This window comes from Coregonus lavaretus (assembly GCF_964263955.1).
Source record: "Coregonus lavaretus genome assembly, chromosome: 6".
NCBI classification, from domain to species: domain Eukaryota; kingdom Metazoa; phylum Chordata; class Actinopteri; order Salmoniformes; family Salmonidae; genus Coregonus; species Coregonus lavaretus.
The window spans coordinates 9,405,141-9,424,259 of NC_139993.1; the positions used below are offsets into that span (position 1 = coordinate 9,405,141).

Here is a 19,119-nt window from a genome sequence, read left to right on the forward strand (position 1 = left end):
GACCGCCAGAAACGTGTTGTCACTGAAAAATACTATCGGCTGCAACTGTGATAAAGCCGGTTAAAACAGTATACAGCAACTGTATATTTTGCATTTAGATGTGATATGAAAGTAAAGGGCTTTATGTTTCTAGAACCGTATCGCAATTTAAAATCGATTCACGTTTAGATGGAGTATTTGGCTGCCAGAGTCTACCTCTGAAGATATCATACACTGAACAAAAATATAAATGCAACATGTGAAGTGTTGGTCCCATGTTCCATGAGCTGAAATAAAAGATCCCAGAAATGTTCCATATGCACAAAAAGCTTATTTCTCTCAAATTTGTTTACATCCCTGTTAGTGAGCATTTCTCCTTTGTCAAGATAAGCCATCCACCTGACAGGTGTGGCATATAAAGAAGCTGATTAAACAGCATGATCATTACACAGGTGCACCTTGTGCTGGGGCAATAAAAGGCCACTAAAATGTGCAGTTTTGTCACACAACACAATGCCACAGATGTCTCACGTTTTGAGGGAGCGTGCAATTGGCATGCTGACTGCAGGAATGTCCACCAGAGCTGTTGCCAGATAAGTGAATGTTCATTTCTCTACCATAAGCCGCCTCCAACTTCTTTTTTTTTAGACCTGAAAATGCCCCAGTTCCTCCATGGCCTGCATACTCACCAGATATGTCACCCATTGAGCATGTTTGGGAAGCTCTGGATTGACGTGTATGACAGCGTGTTCCACTTCCGGCCAATATCCAGCAACTTCGCACAGCCATTGAAGAGAGGTGGGACAACATTCCACAAGTCACAATCAACAGCCTGATCAACTCTATGCGAAGGAGATGTGTCGCATGAGGAAAATGGTGGTCACACCCGATACTGACTGGTTTTCTGATCCATGCCCCTACCTTTTTTTAAAGGTAGCTGTGACCAACAGATGCATATCTGTATTCCCAGTCATGTGAAATCCATAGATTAAGGCCTAATTTATTTATTTCAATTGACTGATTTCCTTATATGAACTGTAACTCAGTAAAATATTTGAAATTATTGCATGTTGCGTTTATATTTTTGTTCAGTATACAAGGTCCTTGGACCTTAAGGAGTAACGGTAGGCTCATTAAAGGAAAATACAGAAATCGCCTTGTATGATGCAATTTGCTTCATATGATGCAAAAAGCATCATATGGGGATGATTTCTGTATTTTGAAAGTTACATGTCTTGAAAACTTGATTGCTGACAAGCAAACATTTTGGGACTATGTCAACAATGGACTAATGAAACAAATAACAAAATATAGTTTTTGGGTGGAGTTTTCCTTTAAGAGTGTGTCTTGGGCTATTGTCTTACTTGTCCACTGCAGACCAATAGCCTATGTCAAGACAAACATTAGAAGTACATTTGAGTCATTTAGCAGACGCTCTTATCCAGAGCGACTTACAGGAGCAATTAGGGTTAAGTGCCTTGCTCAAGGGCACATCAACAGATTTTTCACCTAGTCGGCTCGGGGATTAGAACCAGCGACCTTTTGGTTACCGGCACAACGCTCATAACCATTAAGCTACCTGCCGTGAGTGAGAATTCTTGCAACACTTTGCAAAATGTTAAATTGCTTACTTTAATGTTAAAAGCTATAGGCTATTTGCACAATGTGCACTCAAACTATTGAATAGACACCATGAAATAAGTTGAAGAAAGCATGAAGATAAAGAAAACAAAAATAACATCTGCTAACCTGTTGTCCTGTGGGGCTTCGAAGAACCTGATAATTATTTTTTACTTTCTCCCTCTTTCCAATGTCCGACTTAATAAACGTGTCCCACGCGCGAGCATATTGCAGGCGTATCCGCTTTTTGTTTTGTATTAGTACAGCTCTCTTGGGTATTGTAGCTTATTCTTGTAGCCTATCATAAAGTTTAACACACTTTAATTCACTTCAACTGTTTCTTATGGTACATGTCCTACCTGAGGTAAAGTTGGTTTGTGTGGAGTTCCTTGGAAGAAGGGGGAACAGATGGATTATTTTTTCACTGGACGAAAACAAGTCAGCCCATGAAGACGTGCCTGCCTCACTCAAGTAAAGTTATCATTAGAACTGGTATGTCGGCTATGCGTGAGCTGAGCATCTCAGAGCCAGTAGGATATATTGAGCATTTTCATAAGAGATACACTTACATTTCTGTAATGTCTTCTCCTATATTTTCTCATGGTGGTTGAATTATTATGTTGGACAGAAATATATATTTTAAAAGAGTGACAGAATGAGTATTGATATTGTAAACATCTTTCAACTCGTTCCCTTTAAATATAAACAGTTTTATTCACAAGTATAAACACAATTCAAACTGTATCAACAGGTATACATACTTACACGAATCAAAAACAAAAATATGTATCCTTAACATGATCCCCTAAAATTCAAGTAGCCCCCTTTCAAGTAAATTCCCATGTGTTTTCAAATAAAAAAGTAACACAAAAAACAAATGTATTGTTCTTAGAGTCTGTCGCATTCCCACTCTGGCCCATCAGACAGATGGGGCACGTCGATAAAGAACACCTCCTTGTTGGCGGGAGGAGGAGGAGTACAGGGGGGGCTCCCCACTCCCGAATCTGGGCTTGGGGCCGCCTTAAGCGCCGTGAGCGGATAAGGATTTCCAGGGGCATACTTCATCTCCTTCATCTTCTGGTTATGAGGAGGTGCTTTGAGTCCATTGCCTCTTCCGGAGCCCTGGTGTGCCTCACCTTTCGGTTTAAAACGCTTCAGCTTGACCGTGTCCTTGCCATCGCCGGTGCAGGGCAGCAAGATGGCAACGTCCTTGCGGAACTTGGAGCTGAGGCCGAAGTAGATGAGTGGGTTGTAGAAGCTGGCCGACTTGGCAAAGAGGCGGGTGAAGATGCTGGTGAGGCTGGGTACGTGGAAGCCACAGGCCGACCACATGGAGACCACGGCGTACGGCGACCACGCCAGGATGAAGGCTGTGCAGATGACAATGGATACCTGGGAGAAAACGAAAGTTAGGATGACCGTTAAATCATAACCCATTTTTTAACGCTTGGTCTATATGTAGTATTGTTTGTACAGCTGTTATTTTCTGGATTCTGACACATGCTCACTCTAATATATCTACTCTGGATTGTTTATTGAACTCACTCTGTCATGTCTTGAGTTCTTGTTTAGATTTTTGTATTGTATTTGCGAGACATTCTACTGCACTCTTGGAGCTAGTAACCCCTGCAAATCTGTGTACGTGACCAATAAACGTTGATTTGATTTGAATCCTACTCACAATGGTGACGTCCCTTTCAATCTTCCTCTGCCTGTCGGTCAGGTCTCCCTCAGCGGCCATGGCGTTGCCTCGCTTCACTGTGTTGATGATGGACACGTAGGTGAACAGCATGACCAGCACGGGGACGAAGAAGCAGAAGATGAGGATGGAGATGATGTAGGACTTGTAGACGGTGGAGTAGTTGGCTTTGGCCCAGTCGATTTCACACGTTCCGTATCCACGATCTAAAAGGAGGCGGAGATTGAGATACAAACACATGAAGATAAAACATTTTTTTTGCGTATGTTTGATTTTGTTTTTGTATTTGTTCAGGTGAAGATTGTTTAAAATTTAAGAAGAATTTCCTCTATTTTGGCCCTTAAAAAGGTCAGGGTAAGTGTGAAAAAAAGGTCCACATATGTCAAAATATGGTCAGTTCTCGTTTAAAGATTGTCTTCTGCAAATGTTTTAGATAACAACTTGCTTTAGCTCTATTATTTTTTTTGTCGTCATTGTGCACCTACAAATCTTGAAAATGTTGCCCAACCAGAATGTTACAAGATCCTAACAGAAGTAAGTGCCCCTGTATAAAATAGTATGTCACATGATTACTAGCCATGTTTATCTCACCTGTGTAACTCCCCCAGCCCAGAAGGGGCGCACCCGACCAGAACACAGCCCCCAACCAGATGAATATTAGGCACATTCCTACGGTTGTGTTGGTTATGCAGTGAGCTAGGTAAAGGAAAAGAGTTGAAAGTTAAAAGAAAGGCTCGCACAAGAACATTGTGTCTCTGACCAGAACATCTAGCCTACAGGGGCATTTTTCTTCCAACTTTATTGGAATCATTGAGATGAAGATGAAAGGATAAAGGTTGCGTCACAGTGCCTTACCTTTACTCGGATGGCATCCCTTGATGTATCTTGTGACACTGATGACAGTCAAAGTATTGATGCTGCTGAGGCCAAAGACCAAGGTGAAGAAGCCGTCCACCTGGGAAAGACCAACAATACCGTTAGTGATGCTTATAGGGGGAAGGTGCAGGGAAGAGAATCTCAAAACAAATACAGTAGAAAAAACAGACATCCACTGTTCTTGCAGAAGTTGAAGGACCCCAATCACTCAGAAGATCAAGTTGAAAACAATTATCCTGCTGTTGAATACTTGTTTGGATTCTCATGTACTTAACAAATCCGTCATTAACCAATTACTGATTTTGTGTGAATAGGGCTCCTCTCTACTTTTGCCAACTCCTTCTACTGGTTATTCAGTTTTCAGTTCACCAGGATGGACACTTATGTAGCCAGAACACAGAAGAGCTGATCTAGCTACAGTTGAAGTCGGAAGTTTACATACACTTAGGTTGGAGTCATTAAAACTCGTTTTTCAACCACTCCACAAATTTCTTGTTAACAAACTATAGTTTTGGCAAGTCGGTTAGGACATCTACTTTGTGCATGACACAAGTAATTTTTCCAACAATTGTTTACAGACAGATTATTTCACTTATAATTCACTGTATCACAATTCCAGTGGGTCAGAAGTTTACATACACTAAGTTGACTGTGTCTTTAAACAGATTGGAAAATTCCAGAAAACAATGTCATGGCTTTAGAAGCTTCTGATAGGCTAATTGACATAATTTAAGTCAATTGGAGGTGTACCTGTGGATGTATTTCAAGGCATACCTTCAAACTCAGTGCCTCTTTGCTTTACATCATGGGAAAATCAAAAGAAATCAGCCAAGACCTCAGAAAAAAAATTGTAGACCTCCACAAGTCTGGTTCATCCTTGGGAGAAATGTCCAAACGCATGAAGGTACCACATTCATCTGTACAAACAATAGTACGCAAGTATAAACACCATGGGACCACGTAGCTGTCATACCGCTCAGGAAGGAGACGCGTTCTGTCTCCTAGAGATGAACGTACTTTGGTGCGAAAAGCGCAAATCAATCCCAGAACAACAGCAAAGGACCATGTGAAGATGCTGGAGGAAACAGGTACAAAAGTATCTATATCCACAGTAAAACAAGTCCTATAGCGACATAACCTGAAAGGCCGCTCAGCAAGGAAGAAGCCACTGCTCCAAAACCGCCATAAAAAAGCCAGACTATGGTTTGCAACTGCACATGGGGACAGAGATCGTATTTTTTGGAGAAATGTCCTCTGGTCTGATGAAACAAAAATAGAACTGTTTGGCCATAATGACCATCGTTATGTTTGGAGGAAAAATGGGGTTGCTTGCAAGCCGAAGAACACCATCCCAACCGTGAAGCAAGGGGGTGGCAGCATCATGTTGTGGGGGTGCTTTGCTGCAGGAGGGACTGGTGCACTTCACAAAATAGATGGCATCATGAGGAAGGAAAATTATGTGGATATATTGAAGCAACATCTCAAGACATCAGTCAGGAAGTTAAAGCTTGGTCGCAAATGGGTCTTCGAAATGGACAATGACCCCAAGCATACTTCCAAAGTTGTGGCAAAATGGCTTAAGGACAACAAAGTCAAGGTATTGGAGTGGCCATCACAAAGCCCTGACCTCAATCCTATATAACATTTGTGGGCAGAACTGAAAAAGCGTGTGCGAGCAAGGAGACTTACAAACCTGACTCAGTTACACCAGCTCTGTCAGGAGGAATGGGCCAAAATTCACTCAATTTATTGTGGGAAGCTTGTGGAAGGCTACCCGAAACGTTTGACCCAAGTTAAACAATTTAAAGGCAATGCTACCAAATACTAATTGAGTGTATGTAAACTTCTGACCCACTGGGAATGTGATGAAAGAAATAAAAGCTGAAATAAATAATTCTCTCTACTATTATTCTGACATTTCACATTCTTAAATTAAAGCGTTGATCCTAACTGTCCTAAGACAGGGAATTTTTACTAGGATAAAATGTCAGGAATTGTGAAAAACTGAGTTTAAATGTATTTGGCTAAGGTGTATGTAAACTTCCGACTTCAACTGTACATTGAATGGAGTTAAAGATCAGTCCATTACAGCTATGGTCAGCAGTGGTGAGTATGTCTGATCAAGATTGACAGCTTCTACCGAATTAACTTCTCTTCCTAGTGGAGACAGGACCCAATGTACTTTGACTGATTGGATTACTTAATCTAATCTAATATATTTACATCCAAGCCCCATTCACTTTTGCCTCACGGTCAGATACACTTTGGCAGTGGTGTAAAGTACTTAAGTAAACATACTTTTAAGTAACTACTTAGGTCGTTTTTTGGGGTATCTGTACTTTACTTTACTATTAATATTTTTGACAACTTTTACTTTTACTCCACTACATTCCTAAAGAAAATAATGTACTTTTTACTCCATACATTTTCCCTGACACCTAAAAGTACTTGTTACATTTAGAATGCTCAAGCACGACAGAATAATGGCACCTATCAATATAACGCTTTGTCATCCCTACTGCCTCTGATCTGGCGGACACACGAAACACAAGTACTGTGTTTGTAAATTATGTCGAGTGTTGGAGTGTGCCCCTGTCTGTCCGTAATTTAAAATAATACAACATTTGTGCCATCTGGTTTGCTTAATATAAGGAATTTGATGTATAGCATTTACTTTGTACTTTTACTCAAGTAGTATTTTACTGGGTAACTTTCACTTTTACTTGAGTCATTTTCTGTTAAGGTATCTTTACTTTTACTCAACTATGACAATTGAGTACTTTTTCCACCACTGCAATTTGAAGGACAATGCAAAAGTCTATTGGAGGAAAAACCTTGGACCATAATTTGAAAAACACCTGGTGGGATGCTTCGAGCAACATATCATTTTCTGCAAATGGGGTTTCTCCGTAATCGGAAACAGACCTGGGTTCAAATGCTTTTTCAAATATCTCAATTCCTTTACATATATTCGAAGTAAGTATTCAGATATATTTTATTTGAAAGGTAGTTTAAGTAGTTTAATATTTTTATGTATTTGGAAATACACTTGGAAAGTATTTGAAAATACTCTCAAATACAATTTGGTTAATAAAAGTACTTGTTTTGGGCTGTGTATTTTTTTTAAACTCAAGTACACAGAAGAAAAAAGTATTTTAAATACCAGATACACAAATACACATGTATTTGAACCCAGGTCTGGTTGGAAAGTAGTTACATGTCAGAGTTCATGTCCCATCATGCATTTTACTTGCTGCTTGTTAGGGTAAGCGTACCTATTAAGCCCACGTTCCCATGAAGCCCACTTCCATCTTTGGATAAAAAAAAATATAAAAAAACATTTCCTGCTGTTTAATGTTTCAACCAATTCATCTGATTGTCTTAGAATAAAAACGGTTATGGAAATAACAATCAGATGTTGTATTATTAAGTTATTGACAGTTATGTGTAAGTTCCTACTAGCGGTCCATTTCAAAGCTGCAAAAAAACTTTGGTGTGGAGGTGACTCTCAGATAAACACATTTTTTAGATATTTTCTGTACCTTCTCAGATAAGTGATCACACTTAATGTAAAATTAAGAGATGAATGTGTTGATATATGCACATGATAGCATACTACATACAGTGGGGAGAACAAGTATTTGATACACTGCCGATTTTGCAGGTTTTCCTACTTACAAAGCATGTAGAGGTCTGTAATTTTTATCATAGGTACACTTCAATTGTGAGAGACGGAATCTAAAACAAAAATCCAGAAAATCACATTGTATGATTTTTAAGTAATTAATTTGCATTTTATTGCATGACAAGTATTTGATACATCGGAAAAGCAGAACTTAATATTTGGTACAGAAACCTTTGTTTGCAATTACAGAGATCATACGTTTCCTGTAGGTCTTGACCAGGTTTGCACACACTGCAGCAGGGATTTTGGCCCACTCCTCCATACAGACCTTCTCCAGATCCTTCAGGTTTCGGGGCTGTCGCTGGGCAATACGGACTTTCAGCTCCCTCCAAATAGTTTCCATTGGGTTCAGGTCTGGAGACTGGCTAGGCCACTCCAGGACCTTGAGATGCTTCTTACGGAGCCACTCCTTAGTTGCCCTGGCTGTGTGTTTCGGGTCGTTGTCATGCTGGAAGACCCAGCCACGACCTATCTTCAATGCTCTTACTGAGGGAAGGAGTTTGTTGGCCAAGAACTCGTGATACATGGCCCCATCCATCCTCCCCTCAATACGGTGCAGTCGTCCTGTCCCCTTTGCAGAAAAGCATCCCCAAAGAATGATGTTTCCACCTCCATGCTTCACGGTTGGGATGGTGTTCTTGGGGTTGTACTCATGCTTCTTCTTCCTCCAAACACGGCGAGTAGTTTAGACCAAAAAGCTCTATTTTTGTCTCATCAGACCACATGACCTTCTCCCATTCCTCCTCTGGATCATCCAGATGGTCATTGGCAAACTTCAGACGGGCCTGGACATGTGCTGGCTTGAGCAGGGGGACCTTGCGTGCGCTGCAGGATTTTAATCCATGACGGCGTAGTGTGTTACTAATGGTTTTCTTTGAGACTGTGGTCCCAGCTCTCTTCAGGTCATTGACCAGGTCCTGCCGTGTAGTTCTGGGCTGATCCCTCACCTTCCTCATGATCATTGATGCCCCACGAGGTGAGATCTTGCATGGAGCCCCAGACCGAGGGTGACTGACCGTCATCTTGAACGTCTTCCATTTTCTAATAATTGCGCCAACAGTTGTTGCCTTCTCACCAAGCTGCTTGCCTATTGTCCTGTAGCCCATCCCAGCCTTGTGCAGATCTACAATTTTATCCCTGATGTCCTTACACAGCTCTCTGGTCTTGGCCATTGTGGAGAGGTTGGAGTCTGTTTGATTGAGTGTGTGGACAGGTGTCTTTTATACAGGTAACGAGTTCAAACAGGTGCAGTTAATACAGGTAATGAGTGGAGAACATGAGGGCTTCTTAAAGAAAAACTAACAGGTCTGTGAGAGCCGGAATTCTTACTGGTTGGTAGGTGATCAAATACTTACGTCATGCAATAAAATGCAAATTAATTACATAAAAATCATACAATGTGATTTTCTTGATTTTTGTTTTAGATTCCGTCTCTCACAGTTGAAGTGTACCTATGATAAAAATTACAGACCTCTACATGCTTTGTAAGTAGGAAAACCTGCAAAATCGTCAGTGTATCAAATACTTGTTCTCCCCACTGTAGGTATTAATTACTATTTCTTGCCATTTGAAAAGATGGGTTTTTCATGCTAGCAGTCGTACCAAATGTCAGTCAATACAGTAGCAACATAACTTGGTGAACCACAACAATATAACAGATCTTAAGCACTCACAGCTCACATTTTTTAAATTAATTTTGTCTTATTTTACTGTTAAATGAACCTTGCATTTTTATACATGGTTGGCTTTTTTGTAAATTTGACATTTATCTCAGGTGGGTTTAAAGGGTACAGTAGCACAAAAAGCACTCGCTCTATACATAATGTAAATGAAAATTAAATAATATTGTTCAATATGATCAAAACTAACGTCACATAATATTGTAGTCTATAGTGTTAATTTATACCCGAAAACCATTGGTTTCCAAATAGTTTATGACTGAACTTTGCTATTCTGTCTTTTTTACCATAAATCACTGTTGTTCCAATTAAGCCCAGTAGCCCGGTTTGCATTGAAACACATGGAGATTGTGTGTTGATATCCCTAATATTCAATGAACCTGAGCATAAATTATTTTTCTTTAGATTTATTTTAATTAAAATGCTCAAACTACATTTATGCATATTATGCATCTATCAATGATGCGTTTACCAAGATTTAAAACTATTAAGAACAATTAAAAGCCTCTCTACTCTCTCCAAGACGTTTGGAGTGAACAGGTAGTCATTGATGCAGAGAGAGTAGAATAAGATCAGGGTTGAAGGATATCAGGGATGGAGGACCTAAAAGTAGTGGACAAAAATGGAAACAAATGAGGGACAAGACGATGATTATTGGATGACTACTTATGCAGTTAGAGCCAGGGGCATTGTCATATTGTTGTCCCTCGTTCATCCAGGTGTTTTTGTTGTTTCGTTCAGCACATGTACCTTAACAGTAGAGAGGGAGATTTTAAACTGTCTTCAGACAGGCTTTAGGAAGACAAGTTGAACTAATGAACAAGAATAAGAGTACAGCAAATGTGAACCAGCTTTTAGATAATTCATTAAAAGTTGTTTGTGTTATGGTCTTTGTGCATGGCGTCTTATCCACAGAGGGCCGGTGAGGGTGCATGTTTTTGTTCTAACCAAACAGTAACACTGATTCAATTTATCAAGTCTTGGTTGAAGTCTATGATTAGTTGATTAGTCGAATCAGGTGTGTACTGGTTGGCATGAACAAAAGCCTGGGCCCACATTGTTCTCTGCAGATACGATTGGACACCCCCTTTTATGAGTGATACTTCCATGATGAATAGTAATGATCAGTTGATTTTAATAACTTTAGGGGAGATTATTATAATTTAAGTTAACATAAGATATGTCAGTTTGTACGTTTTCAGCATTAGGAAATAATTCAAATGGATTATTTAAGAGGTGGGCTTATTTGGAATACCCATGGGCTTAAAGGGTACATTCAGTACCCATTAAACCCAGTCCGGACTTTTCACATATTTTATCAAATATTTTTGTCTTACAAAAAAATATGGTTTAAGTCAAGTCATACAATTTCACGAGAGATTAATCTTTCATATTATCTTCACTTTTCTTACAAAAATTAGGGCAGTATATGTTAGAAATGTCTAAAAACGTTTATCCTATGGTCCGCAATCTCATCCCCTCCCCCCATAAAAAATAATAATAATAAAATAAAAAAAGTGGTTGTCCCACTGGCACCAATTTGTAAGTCGCTCTGAATAAGAGCGTCTGCTAAATGATGTAAATGTAAATGACCACTCTCTCACCTCACTCTGACCCAGACATTCTAGAATCCAGCTTTCAATGTCTGCTAACCTCAGGGATAATGTTGACCTGTGAACCACTTTTCTTTCTCAGAAGAAACTCTCCTTTCTCTCTTCCTCATATTTATGTTTTCCTCATCTGCCCTGTTACTTAATGTATTTTTTTTATCTCAGTCTTTTAAAAATAATTTCTGTCTCTACTTTTAGTTTGTTTTCATACAGTACTTTTAATTTAGTTGTTTTCCTGTTGTTTTTAGCATTGGCCAATAGTTAATGAAAATATTTTTGTTCAGCGTTAGTTGGACATTATTTAACTACGATTTTTACCAATCAAGCAGCAACACCTGCTTGGGGAAATAACTGTAATTAACATTAAAACACACATACTGTTGTTGTGTTAACAAGTTTGATACAAATAAAACAGGGATAACATTGTAATTTCACAGACATTGCATTCAGTTTTTTTTTAAGGTGCCATTTTCTCACACTGTGCACCAAAACAAAAACCCATCTGGTAAATTGATTGATAGGCTTGAACTAAAATTTATATTTTCAAGAATAGACCCCAATAAAACAAGGTAATGGATATTGCCCGTTAATCACGCGTACACAAGGAACCAGACATTACAGGACACCTTAATGATATTGACCCTTGTGCAAATCACGCTTCCTCTTTATCAAATGCAATAAGCATGTACCAGACCTTAACCATCCATCTATGTTTGGCTGTTGATGTGGCTAAAGCATTCTTATTCCCCCCTAAGATAGTGTTAACATACACAAAAAAAAAAATGTATGCACGCATGACTGTAAGTCGCTTTGGATAAAAGCGTCTGCTAAATGGCATATTATATTATATTATATTATATTATTAACATTATATTACTTCAGGTGAAGCCTATAGACCTTTTCTCCTGTGCTGTAGTTAGTAATCTAATGCCTTTGTGACACCTTGTAAAACCACCATCTCGCTTCTTCCAGGTGACTCATCGTCATCACTCAATGTGATGAATGTGCCAACACGCTACTTTTTATTGAATTAATGATCAACTGTCCGGAGCACCCATTGTTAATATTCTATTCGTCACCAAGCTAATAATAGAAAGGATCATCCCCCCAAAGAAGCATTGTAGTGTAGTGAATATAATGATCTGTTGCAACACATTTCTATGCTTTGCCCATTGTGTTATATTTACTTAGTCTTCCATTCTGAGTGGACCATTGATATTCTTAACTAGGCAATTAGCTGGAAATGATAAAGAACTCCAATAGGAACAAAGCCATAGAGCAATGTTTTTGCAAATCTGCAATCATAAAGGTAAGTTGTCCTGGTTGTGTGTTTGACATTTGTGTAGAGGATGGCGAAGTTAGCATCTCACAGTGACGTCACCTTCCAGGAGACCTGAACTACTAAAGTCCTGTCCAATAATGCCATGTTTTATGGGATAGCGGTAATGTCTGTGTCTTGTGAGTATTGCTGTAAGTGAGTATAGTATCGGATCCTGCAGTAGGATGGCACATGCTACACATGCAACACAGTACCATTCACATACAATATAAATTTGAAGCATTTCACAAAACAACTTTTCCCCCTCCAACCAGATCCCCTCATTGCCTACCTGGCATGTCCAGATGGAGGTAACCAGGTATCCGTTGTCCCGGAACACATTGAAGATCTCCAGGATCCCTCGGGAGTAGCCAAAGACGGAAATACTGGCGTCGGAGATGGCCAGGTTAAAGGTCAGATAGTCCGTGGGCTGCAGTGACGCACGCTGCTTGTACAGGACAAAGATCACGATACTGTTGCCGAACCACGACAGCCAACCTGACGAGGAAAAAACCCATTGACATACTAACTGATTGGCTTTATATAGCTCTTTTCCAGACACTAAAAGCACTACATAGAGGGAAACTCACCCCATCTATTACCAGTGTGTCCCACACTACCTATGATCAAAGGCCTCTTCAGTTTTGTGAAAAGTAATGGAATTGTAGTCACACCATACAAAATGCAGCTCATAAAGCAGCATGAAGCATTGAGGTGACAAAGTGCCTCATCTGTGATTTTAACCTACTGACCTTCTCTTCAAACACTAAATATTCAAATGCTGAAATGAGCATAAATCTTCCTTCATGAAACTTCCTTTAGAGCTAATAGTAGGTGCACTGAGTACCCTACCTATCCTCTAACTAAAATTACAGTAACCCTATTGATTTCAAAAGTCAGGATCAATTTAAATATATTTGCACCAAATAACAGGGAATTACATGTCTTTCTGCCCTCTCTTAAAGAAAGTCTGGCTGACTGCCATCCTTTCTTGATTGACGATTTCCATGTCTTAGACAGGATCTGAATGGCTGCAGGATTCACCTCTCTCCCTGGAGAAGATTTGTCCTAAGCTACTTATAGCACCAAATCCACTAACTGTTGCCCATACACTACACTGACAGTAGTATAACAACTGCAATAACAAAGGTTTCTGGCATTGGTAATTTGTATTCTGCAGTGCAATCGAACTCTTCACCCAATTGTTGTGTACTGCGATATCAACACATGGTAGAGTAAAAAAATAACAAGATAAATGTAGGCTACTCTGAATCACATATTTTGTAAATTCATAAAAAAAGTACTGTCATTCATCTTACCTTAACGTTTCGGAAATAATAGAGAAATTATGTAGTGGTAAACAAGCCATTAATGACATATTTCCAGATGTTTTGCCATGAAAGCAAAACTAAATCATGTCTTTGCATCATAAAAGCAAAGATGCATTTTAAAAACGAAATTACATTCCAAAAACTCTATAAGCAAGTTCTCTAAATGTATACCCACCTAGCACCAACAGGTATACTCCTATAATGGTCTCCCCTTGATCCGAGAAAGGTGGGTCTTTATTTGACACGGTAAAATTGTTATTCCTCCATGGAATGTTAGCCATTTGAAAAGAATTATTGACTGACATTTTGTTGTCCGAAGGTTCCAGCTACCGAGACATACAAGGAGCTGCGCGCTCTCTGCTTGCTAAGACACAAAGGTGCTTCCTCGGAGAAAACACTTGACCGGCTCCTCTTTCTCTAAATCCTGTCTAAAAATATGCTTCGGCGCACGGTGTGTTGTCTGAGAGGGATGACACGTACTTCGCTAATCCCAATTATACCCCGAGGTTCATACCCTGCGGAGGAAAAACACTTGTCGTTTCTGACTTGAGTTATGTTGTTTTGTCCTCGAGGACAACTTGGCAAGCGTCAGTGTGTTGTATTTGGGTGAAGTTGTAGGCTAAGCGCAAGTTGTTGTGGGTTTTATTTACTACATGATCAACTCAATTTAATATAACCCAGTGTATAATTAAACATATTAGTAGAGTAGCCAGCCTCCACGTTTTACAGGGACACGCTGCTGTCAAATTTAGGGCAAGTCAGGCAAGGACAGCAAACAAGTATTTCCATGTAGCGTAAAACCGCTGTCCAAGGTGCTGATGATGAGAGCGCTTGCAATTAGGCTTTTAAGTGTCGAAATAGGTTGTTGCAGTGACTGAGTCAAATCGATGATATCACATCAATTAGACTTACATTTCGTCATATTAACCTACTTTTTGACACTTTTATTTTTAATTAACTGTACTTATAGCATTGGGCGAAGATTATTAGAATTCCTTGACAAAAAATCATTTTAGGCATCTTAAAATCATGACTGCTGTGTATTAAAGCATTCTAATGTCTAATTTAGCTTTTTGCCTTTAGAAAATGTATGTAAAAGTAAATACTTCAATATGTAAAAATTGATTAAGTCTGCCAATAATCTTTTTGCGATTAATTAGGCTGCCTATAGCAGATGATGATAGGCTATTACACTGTCTTATAATGCACAGATAGTGCTACACAAATGCGTTGCTCGATGTTGTGTTAACTGTGTTAGTTCAGTGCTCTTAAAGGTTCAATTTTCAACTTTTTGTGCTAACTTTCCAGTTTTCCATACTGCATGTATTATAGTGTGTTGCATTTGTGTATTTATTTGTATGCTGACTTTACAAAATTAATTTCCATGTAAATGGACAATAACTTATACTGAACAAAAATATAAAGGCAACATGCAACAGTTTCAAAGATTTTACTGAGTTACAGTTCATATAAGGAAATCAGTCAATTGAAATAAATTAATTAGGCCCTAATCTATGGATTTCACATGACTGGGCAGGGGTGCAGCCATGGGTGGGCCTTGGAGGACATAGGCCCATCCACTTGGCAGCCAGGCCCATCCATTGGGGAGCCAGGCCCAGCCAATCAGAATGAGTTTTTTCCCACAAAATGGCTCAATGGCACAAAACGATCCCGCAGGTGAAGAAGCCGGATGTGGAGGTCCTGGGCTGGCGTGGTTACAGGTGGTCTGCGGTTGTGAGGCCGGTTGGACGTATTGCCAAATTCTCTAAAATGACGTTGGAGACAGCTTATGGTAGAGAAATGAACATTCAATTCTCTGGCAAAATCTCTGGTGGACATTCCTGCAGTCAGCATGCCAATTGCACGCTCCCTCAAAACTTGAGACATCTATGGCATTGTGTTGTGTGACAAACTGCACATTTTAAAGTGGCCTTTTATTGTTCCCAGCACAAGGTGCATCTGTGTAATGATCATGCGGTTTAAACAGCTTCTTGATATGCTACAACTGTCAGTCAGGTGGATGGATTATCTTGGCAAAGGAGAAATGCTCACTAACAGGGATGTAAACACATTTGTGCACAAAATATGAGCGAAATTAGCTTTTTTTTGCGTATGGAAAATGTCTGGGATGTTGCATTTATATTTTTGTTCATATATATTGTATCCTCAAAAGCTAAATGGAACATGGTAGACATAAAGCAAGGCTATTCAACTGGCGGCCCGCTGGCCAGATTCGGCTCCTTTTTTAATTTAGACGGGCCCTTTGATCAATTTTGAACATTAATAAAAGATCTGCAAAAAAAAAAAATAGCCAAAATCTGAAGTTCTGTTCCATAATGACAAGCATGTTCTCAGGAACATGTACATGCTTTCTGTTTTCCTCTCTGATGCTCAGAAGGACTTGTTAAAAGGGAGTGTGAGAGAAATGACTGAGGGAAATTAATTCAAAGCATACTTCCTTCAGACTGAAATTTGGCATTACCTGATTTGAGATCATTTGCTTTCAGATTATTTTTAAATGACCTAATTACTTTTAATTAAGAAGCTTTTAAAAATCGTGAGCGAGCATTGTGCCTTTTCCTTTTCAATGATTATCAAATATTTTGGTTGCACCTCGACTCTCGTTGGTTGAGCACTCTCCACTTCTTTCCTAATTACTTTTAGCAACATTTAATTTGTAGAAAAGTGCTTTATTGGTGTGTGTGTTGCTTTTTTATACAGTTCTTCCAAATAATAATTGCATGTGGGAAATGTCCAGCCCCCCTGCAATTAACCTTTTTTACATCTGGCCCCTGTAAGAATATAGTTGAATAGCCCTGACATAAAGGGTCAAATAAATAGCATTTCCCTCATTTCTTTTTTAAATAATCTGAAACAATTTACATACTTTTTGTTTAGTTTGACCTTCCTTTGGTAACCTCAGTGCAATAACAAAACCATCAAGAATAGCCTATGTTGTGTTGATTGTGAATTGTGTGAATATAAGATGCCAACTGTATTTAAGGCCCAGTTTGTGGATTGATACATGCAGTAGCTGGTAGACATTTGTTATGCCTTGAACTGCAAAGGGAGACGTCAAACTGTGTACATAGGTCATCCCTTCACTGTCATGGCCTCTCTACAAGGGTCAGGCCCATTAGGAGCTTACTGAGCTAATGTGACCTCAGAGAGACATGCTGCTTAAACTGATCCGTGATCAGTTTTGCTGTAGTGTAATGTTTAATGTTAAACTTTGGCACAGTGAACAGATCACACGGATCACAGATCTGTGCCTTGGGGCTACATACGTTCGACCTGGAGTAGAGAGGTGTGCAATCTCAGAACAAGTGTACACTAGTCAGATTTAAGGTGTGACGTGGAAATGGACCTCATGAGCTGAACACACACACCAGCTGTGTCTTGATATCCGTTGTTACACACACCAGCCAGCTCTTGATATCCATTGTTACTGCATGTTAACATCTGTTGCTTTCAGAGTCATAGCAGCTGGGTTCATTCATAAAATGAATTATATATAAAATGTATGCACTCACTAACTGTAAGTCACTCTGGATAAGAGCGTCTGCTAAATGACTAAAATGTAAAGTAATTCTATCAGATGTCCTCCATAACCAGGAAGACCAGTCCTCCCTTTCACCTCAGCCAGTCTAAGTGTACTCCTAGACCACCTAATTGCACGTAACACCTAGCTGAGCCCACCAAGCTTACGCATGGGAGTCAAATTATGATGTCGGCTTCAAACGTCTTTATTGCGCTAATGATCCAGACAGAGGGCCCTTCATTTAGTGAGTCATGGTTAATGAGTAATGTTCTGACGGAAGGACACCGCTATTCCTGTGTAGCTGTTTTCAATGAGGGCTCTTACATGCGTCAGCACCCAACCCATGTCTTCATTGTTGATTCTCTTTCTCTCTCTTTCTGTCTCTCTATCTCTCTCTTTCTGTCTCTATTTCTCTCTTTTTCTTTCTCTCTTCCTCTCTCTTTCTGTCTCTCTCTCTCTTTCTGTCTCTTTCTCTCTCTTTCTGTCTCTCTTCCTCTCTCTTTCTGTCTCTCTTTCTCTCTTTTTGTCTCTCTTTCTCTCTCTTTCTGTCTCTCTCTGTCTCTCTCTCTCTTTTTGTCTCTCTATCTCTCTCTCTTTCTGTATCTCTATCTCTCTCTTTCTGCCTCTAACTCTTTTCTGTCTCTCTTTCTCTCTCTTTCTGTCTCTCTATCTCTCTCTTTCTCTCTCTTTCTGTCTCTCTATCTCTCTCTTTCTGTCTCTCTATTTCTCTCTCTCTATCTCTCTCTTTCTGTCTCTCTAACTCTTTTTCTGTCTCTCTTTCTTTCTCTTTCTGTCTCTCTATCTCTCTCTTTCTGTCTCTCTTTCTCTCTCTTTCTGTCTCTCTTTCTCTCTCTTTCTGTCTTTCTTTCTATCTCTCTCTGTCTCTTGCTCTCTTTTTGTCTCTCTTTCTCTCTCTTTCTGTCTCCCTATCGGTCTCTCTCTCTCTTTTTGTCTCTCTATCTCTCTCTCTTTCTGTCTCTCTATCTCTCTCTTTCTGCCTCTCTAACTCTTTTCTGTCTCTCTTTCTCTCTCTTTCTGTCTCTCTATCTCTCTCTTTCTCTCTCTTTCTGTCTCTCTATCTCTCTCTTTCTGTCTCTCTATTTCTCTCTCTATCTCTCTCTTTCTGTCTCTAACTCTTTTTCTGTCTCTCTTTCTTTCTCTTTCTGTCTCTCTATCTCTCTCTTTCTGTCTCTCTTTCTCTCTCTTTCTGTCTCTCTTTCTGTCTCTTTCTGTCTTTCTTTCTATCTCTCTCTGTATCTTGCTCTCTCTCGGAGCCATATGTTTCTATTTAACAATCAGTGTCTCACATGTTTGAAGTCCTTGAAATGAAATGTCATGCCGAAAAGAAATTCACAAAAGAATGCACTGTAGGCCATAAATACATAAAGAGTTTTCAGTTTTCTTGTAGAGCATTTCCTACTGCAATTTAGGACGCTTCCTCCAAAGCTTTATTTTACCATGGCAACTCAAAGGAAATTGCTTGTGAACCAATTATATTGAAGACATTTTTACATAAGAAAAGTAACACCATTAATTGTCAGAGTAGGTGTTATATCCAACTCCAAGGTCAAAGCACATTGATTGTGCACATCTGTCTCTTTCTCTCTCTTCTCTCTCTCTCTTGCTCTCTTCTCACTCTCTCCTTTCTATTTCTACAGTATCACCTTTACTGTAACACTACAGGATTTATGTTCTTCTCTCCTCTAACGCGGTCGTTTACCAATTCCCGTCGCTCTCCGTCTGACGGAAGCCGTTTAGCCATAGCGAGGGGTGTTAATGAG

At 39.5% G+C, this 19,119-nt stretch overlaps 1 protein-coding gene across 1 annotated transcript; it reads right to left on the bottom strand.

Moving 5' to 3' along the window:
* Positions 1–2,487: 2,487 nt before the first annotated feature.
* On the bottom strand, positions 2,488–14,102 carry LOC311130184 (opsin-5-like; the record flags this gene model as incomplete). The annotated part of the gene is made up of 6 exons (XM_084162879.1): positions 2,488–2,991; positions 3,281–3,504; positions 3,890–3,994; positions 4,154–4,253; positions 12,759–12,964; positions 13,973–14,102. The coding sequence occupies 6 exons, from the start codon at positions 14,100–14,102 to the stop codon at positions 2,488–2,490; spliced, it is 1,269 nt and encodes a 422-aa protein (XP_084019005.1).
* Between the last annotated feature and the right edge of the window lie 5,017 nt (positions 14,103–19,119).